The 5,933-nt window shown below is 39.4% G+C and overlaps 1 protein-coding gene across 3 annotated transcripts; it reads left to right on the top strand.

Annotated features, from left to right (window-relative positions):
• Positions 1 to 1,685: 1,685 nt before the first annotated feature.
• Positions 1,686 to 4,061, top strand: LOC122017276 (GDP-L-galactose phosphorylase 1-like). 3 transcript variants are annotated; one of them, XM_042574842.1, is made up of 7 exons: positions 1,686 to 1,965; positions 2,031 to 2,141; positions 2,236 to 2,348; positions 2,430 to 2,732; positions 2,851 to 3,036; positions 3,132 to 3,395; positions 3,509 to 4,061. In XM_042574842.1, exons 2-7 carry the CDS (start codon positions 2,039 to 2,041, stop codon positions 3,848 to 3,850), a joined length of 1,311 nt encoding a protein of 436 aa, XP_042430776.1. In that variant the 5' UTR covers positions 1,686 to 1,965; positions 2,031 to 2,038; the 3' UTR covers positions 3,851 to 4,061. The 3 variants fall into 3 exon arrangements, with proteins under 3 accessions (XP_042430776.1, XP_042430778.1, XP_042430777.1); XM_042574844.1 differs by lacking the exons at positions 1,686 to 1,965; positions 2,031 to 2,141 and having other exon boundaries at positions 2,419 to 2,732; XM_042574843.1 differs by lacking the exons at positions 1,686 to 1,965; positions 2,031 to 2,141 and having other exon boundaries at positions 2,413 to 2,732.
• Positions 4,062 to 5,933: the final 1,872 nt, after the last annotated feature.

Below are 5,933 nucleotides of genomic sequence, written 5' to 3'. Positions count from 1 at the left end.
CCCTGTCCCCGTGTCCCCTTATCGATCGGACGGATCAGATTACATCTCAAAGATGCCTTGCACATCACGAGGATACTGCACACATCTTAAAGATACCATGATGTCTTAAGATGTAATCTGATCTGTCTGATCGGCAGGGGACACGGGGACAGAAAAATTTGAGGACAGAAGATTTGATCTGCTTTACTAACTAACTTTGGTGAAACCTAAAATAAATTTACGTTAATATCCTTTTTTTCTATTGACACTAAAAATAATTCCAAGGTTCATTAGTAATTCGACATATTATTATGAATTTTTCTCATCATTAATTTTTTCTAGTTGCTTTATATAAAAAAATATAATTCTCTTTAGTCTCACATCTTAGAATTGACAACACTATCATAAAAAAAAACTTTTATAAATATTTTAGGCTTAAAAAATATACTTTTCTTAGTTTTTTTACTAAGATAAGTATAATATTAAATTAAATTAATTTTTTTCATAGGGAAGTTGTAAGGGTGACACTCGAAAATCTAAATAATTCGGATTTTCAAAGATTCAAATAATTCAAATTTTTAAAAATGAATCTACTTTAATATTTTAATATTAAAATATTTTAATTAATATAATTTCATTATAAAAGTCAATGTAATTTTAATGTATTATATTACACACGCGACGTGTACAAAATCACTAGTAATATATTATATATCTATTACAACGCTATTTTAATATTGTTACCGGAGCTACAATTAATTACTATAATATATAACAATTATAATATTTTATAACGGTCAAAATGCATAATACCTAATATTATACTAACTTTTTAATAGTTTTTACAACTAGGTAAAGCTACTTAATAATTTATACAATTCTTTTAAAATGATTTTGTTCCATTTAAATGGTTTTAATTAAATTTAAATAATTTAATTAAATTGATTGATAATATTTTAGATAATAATATAAAATTTGAAATTAAGTTGTCACTATAATTGTGGAATACCAACTTCCTTCCTAAATAGTTGCTTCCACGTGAAAATTTAATTATTTTATTTTAATTAAAATTATTATATATATAAAATATTTTTATAAATTTATTAAAATTATTGTAAATGGATTAAAATAAAATAATTTTAAATTTATTTATTTTAAAAACTTATTTATTTATTTATTTATAAATTTAATAAAAAAATTATTTTTTTACTCGATATTAAATATACAGTTTGTACCAGTTAATTTAAGAATGATTGATTATCAGATAAATCGAAATTTAATATTTTTAGGTCAATTATTTTTTAAAAAAATTATATGTTAATTTATTGAAATTAGAATTCCATCGTTAAATATTTAAAAAATAATAATAACACGGTCTTACGTTGCACCGTCGCTCCGTGGCAATAAAAATTTAGCGATGAAAGATTCGTTGGCGCATATTATTCAAATGTTTGAATTCGTAATTTTTTGTCATAAATATTAATAAATTAAATAAATATAAATAAGTATTTAAATTTATTTATTTATTTAATTTAATCAGTGATTTAAGTTTATTTATTTTGTAAGCAAATCAAACAACAAGCTTGCAGATAAAGGCTCCATTATTTACCGCCCTAGCTATTTTAATAAACCTAGAATCCCTATTTCTTATCTAAAATATGAAAATTGGAGGCAACCGACACATTCGATACCCAAACGCTCACCTGCCTCCGCGCTCACTCCCCGACCTCCATAAATTGGAGGAGACGACGAGAAGGAAACGTCGGAGCGGAAGGCATTCGATTTCCGAGGCGAGATCGAGTTGGGCAATCACGGCTGGTAGCTTTCGAAACGGGCGGTGGGGATCCCACCGGCGCTTCGGCCGGCGTCCACAAGTTCCCGAGCGCCGTCGTCACTTGGACAAGGAGCGCATCCCCTCCACCCACGGTGGTCGCGGCGCCCTACCCTCCGCTGGCGGAAGCCCCTCTGACCTCCTCTTCCTCGCCGGTGGTGGCCGTTTACCTGCATGCCCTACTTTAGTCATTGACCTTCTTTTTTCTTTCGGCTTGCAGTAGGAAGGATGATGATCCTTAAAAGAATCCCTACCGTTCTCTCCAATTACCAAGAGGCGGCCGAGCCCCGCCGTTGCGGCCGGAACTGCCTCGGCAAGTGCTGCTTGCCTAGTAATGCGCAAAACCCTAACTTGATTGCTCAAAGTACCTTTTCCGTTGATATTTTTTTCGTAGAAGTTTTCTTTATGTTTTGTTTTATTTGCAGTTTCGAAACTTCCACTATATGCCTTCAATGGCGATGCAAATCCCAGAAATTCTTCCTTCGGCGTGGACGAAACGCCGCCCGATTTCTTCCTCAACAGCCTTTTACTGGCACAGGTACTTCTTCAACCGGATCCATCAATTTTGATTTTTGTTGAATTCTTTCAGTTTTCTAATGTAGTCATAGGGATCTCGTAGTGGGAGGATCGGATGAGCTGTGGCCTGTTCCGATACGACGTGACAGCATGCGAGACGAAGGTGATCCCAGGGGAGTATGGCTTCATCGCTCAGTTGAACGAGGGCCGCCACCTCAAGAAGAGGCCCACCGAATTCCTGATCGACCGTGTACTCCAGCCCTTCGATCCTGCCAAGTTTAATTTCACCAAGGTCGGCCAGGAGGAGGTCCTCTTCTGCTTCGGGGCAGGGGAAGGTGGAAAAGCCTGCTTCCTAGAGAGTGCCCCAGTTGGCGAAGACAACTCCCCCAATGTTGTTGCGATCAACGTGAGAGCTAATTCCAGCATTCTTCTGTTCTGTGATCTTCGTTTGAGTCACCTAACTCTGCTTTCTTTTAGCCTTTTTCTTCCATGGAACATAATCCTGAGCTCTGGTGCTCGCGCAGGTGAGTCCTATTGAGTACGGCCATGTTCTGCTGATCCCCCTGGTTCTGGATCATTTACCGCAGCGGATCGACCCCGATAGTTTCTTGCTGGCTCTTCATATGGCCGTGGAAGCTGGAAGCCCATACTTCAGGCTTGGCTACAATAGCCTGGGTGCCTTTGCCACCATCAATCACCTGCATTTCCAGGTGAGTACTCCAGACTTGCTCAGTAGAATCCAATGATGTGCTAATTTGTTTATCGAATTCTCAAATGATCGGGCAAGTTTGTTGCTTTATGACAGGCTTATTTTTTGTCCATGCCTTTTCCTGTGGAGAGAGCTCCTACTCAAAGAGTTCCAATTGCTAAAGGTCTGCTGTGCCATGGTGGAGTGAAGATCTTACGATTGCTGAACTATCCAGTGAGGGGCCTGGTTTACGAGGGAGGAACTAGTTTGAAAGACTTATCTGATGTAGTTTCCAAGTCTTGCATGTGTCTTCAAGAGAACAATATCCCATTTAATGTTCTTATTTCTGATTCAGGCTGGAGGATCTTTCTCTTTCCCCAGGTAAACTTCTATTTCTGATATGTGATCACATGAACTTACTAGTCATATTCAAAATATAGCTCTTAGATTTATCAGTCAATAAAGAGGTATTATTTATCGTATCATTCTTGCAGTGTTATGCAGAAAAACAAGCCTTGGGCGAAGTGAGTGAGGAGATCCTAGAGACTCAAGTGAACCCTGCTGTGTGGGAGATCAGTGGGCATATGGTGCTGAAGCGCAAGAAAGACTTCGAAGAGGCAACAGAGCAATATGCTTGGAGGCTATTAGCTGAGGTCTCTCTTTCGGAGGCAAGGTTCAAAGAAGTGGAAGACTACATCTTTGGGGCCCTTGGACTAGAGGAGTCTAAGAAGGAAAAGATCAAGCTGGAAGAGAAAAAGGAAACCTCATTTCAGTCATTAGCCCCTATCGATCGAGCTACTTGTAACCTTGCAGAAGGTTGCCTAGTCTTGCAGTGAGAAAGATAACATTGTAAGTTGCTTATGACCGTTGCTATTTGCTTGTCTTGGTTGTTTCCAAGAGGAATAAGTGCAGATATTTTCTTGCGTCCCTTAATTGTTAGTTTGTGCAAGTATTGCTAAAGGTTAATGCTCTATGGTTTCAAACTCAGTAGTTTGAGACTTGATTCAGTTACAATGAATACTAATTGGTAGTTCTTAAGTTTATGCACATTCCAATACTCACACCTTATCTTTATCCAAGAAGGTTGTGTTTGGTATCTATAAATGAAATTGGAATGAAAGTAGTATGAATTAGAGATGAATCATAAATGTCTTGTAAATATGTCAATGCGTAGAAAGTAAGGAAATTACATGAATGAGAATTTAGCACTACATTGGGAGTTTCATGATTTTATTATTGGTTTATATTAAATCACAACTGGTCATGAATATAATATAGGGGGGCGCTTTCTCCCACATGGTCCCGTAGTGGTGCAAATCTATGGTCAGATTGCGTTGAATCAAGGTGACTAGTGTGCGAGCCTGACCTGCATGTGTCAAATTTGGATCGATTGAGATAAAATTTGCTCAAGTTAATCAACCAACGTTTTATTACTTGAATCTATTTTGCAACTGATCCTGTCCGAGAGCCTAGTTGAAACGTTTTACTACTTGAATCCATTTTGCTACTGATTCTCTACTGATCCTGTCTGAGAATCGAGTCGACAGAAGATAGGGAGATGATGCTCGCGTTAACTGGATGTAGATCGAAGGTGACGTGGTCCTCCGACAAGCTAAGCCTGCAACCACAAGTCGTTAGTGTTGGAGGATCGGTGGCCGGCTTGAAGGGGGGTTGGATAGCTAGGCCACCCCCAAATCGATTTCTTCTCTACAGTACGTTAGTTTGCGCAAGCGGAAATATAGAAACTAAAACAATGAACCACAAACGAGAATACAAACGCTAACACGCTCGATGTAACGTGGTTCGGAGATTGCTTGCTCCTACTCCACAACGTGTCCTTGAGGTGGACGAGCCCTTGATCCTTTGGTGGATCAGTCCCCGGCAATCTCCGGCTAAAGCTTCTCATTCTCGGTGGAGCAAACCTCTCACAAAGTTCTCTTCCTTTTTACAAAATGAAACTTAGGGTTAGAAGGAAGAGAGTTGGCTTGGAAGCTTTGGGCAAGATTCAGAAGGTTTACAATGAGTATCAGTAGTCCCTTCAATGCCCCAAAGCTCCCCTTAAATAAGAGGAAAGAGTTGATCACCAATCAACTCAAACCCTGACACCAGTCGACTGGTCCATGCACCAGTCGACTGGTGCTAGCCGTTAGGCAACGCCAACGGCTTTCTTTAGAGCCCGTTTTCTGCCAACGGTCATGTACCAATCGACTGGTCCCTTTAGTCGACAAGCACAGAATGCTTCTGTGCATTCTGTGAAGCTGGATCAGTCGACTGGTCCCAGTACATTCACTCCTCTCATCCTTTCCGGAGTCGCCTTTGAAGTCCTCTTCCTCGGCCTTCGTCCCTCAGATGCACCCGAGCCCGCGGCTCCTCTCCGTGCCATCCTTCACGCTGCCTTGAAGTCCACTTCCCTCGGCTCCACTCCATTACTCCTCGTCTTGCGGTCCTTCGGATGTCTTCCACACCACCCTTCACCGACTCAACGATTCGAGCCCTTGGATGAGCTTCCCACACTTGGCCGCACCAAGTTCTCATGTGTTCCACAAAGTCCTGCAAGACTCAAACACATATCAAATACATATGAAAGCCTAACTTAAACTCTTTGACACACACATCAAAACCTAGGTCGATTGCACCAACAATCTCCCCCTTTTTGATGTGTGACAATATGTTTAAGTTAGGCATAAATAACAACTTTGAAAATTTTGAAGCAATATGTAAACATGAAGCATAAAACCCAAGCTCCCCCTTAACACATGCTCTCAACCTTAATTTTCAAAGATTTGTACACAAGTAAACCAAGTAGGTTACTAACTTAACTTAACCTTCCCTTTTCTCCCCCTTTGACACCATCAAAAATATTGTACTAGACACGTACACATACTATGGTATCAATTCTAATCAATGTTGGACCAAAAA

This window comes from Zingiber officinale, chromosome 8B (genome assembly GCF_018446385.1).
Source record: "Zingiber officinale cultivar Zhangliang chromosome 8B, Zo_v1.1, whole genome shotgun sequence".
Classification (NCBI taxonomy): Eukaryota; Viridiplantae; Streptophyta; class Magnoliopsida; order Zingiberales; family Zingiberaceae; genus Zingiber; species Zingiber officinale.
This window is presented reverse-complemented; position numbering and strand designations above follow the sequence as displayed.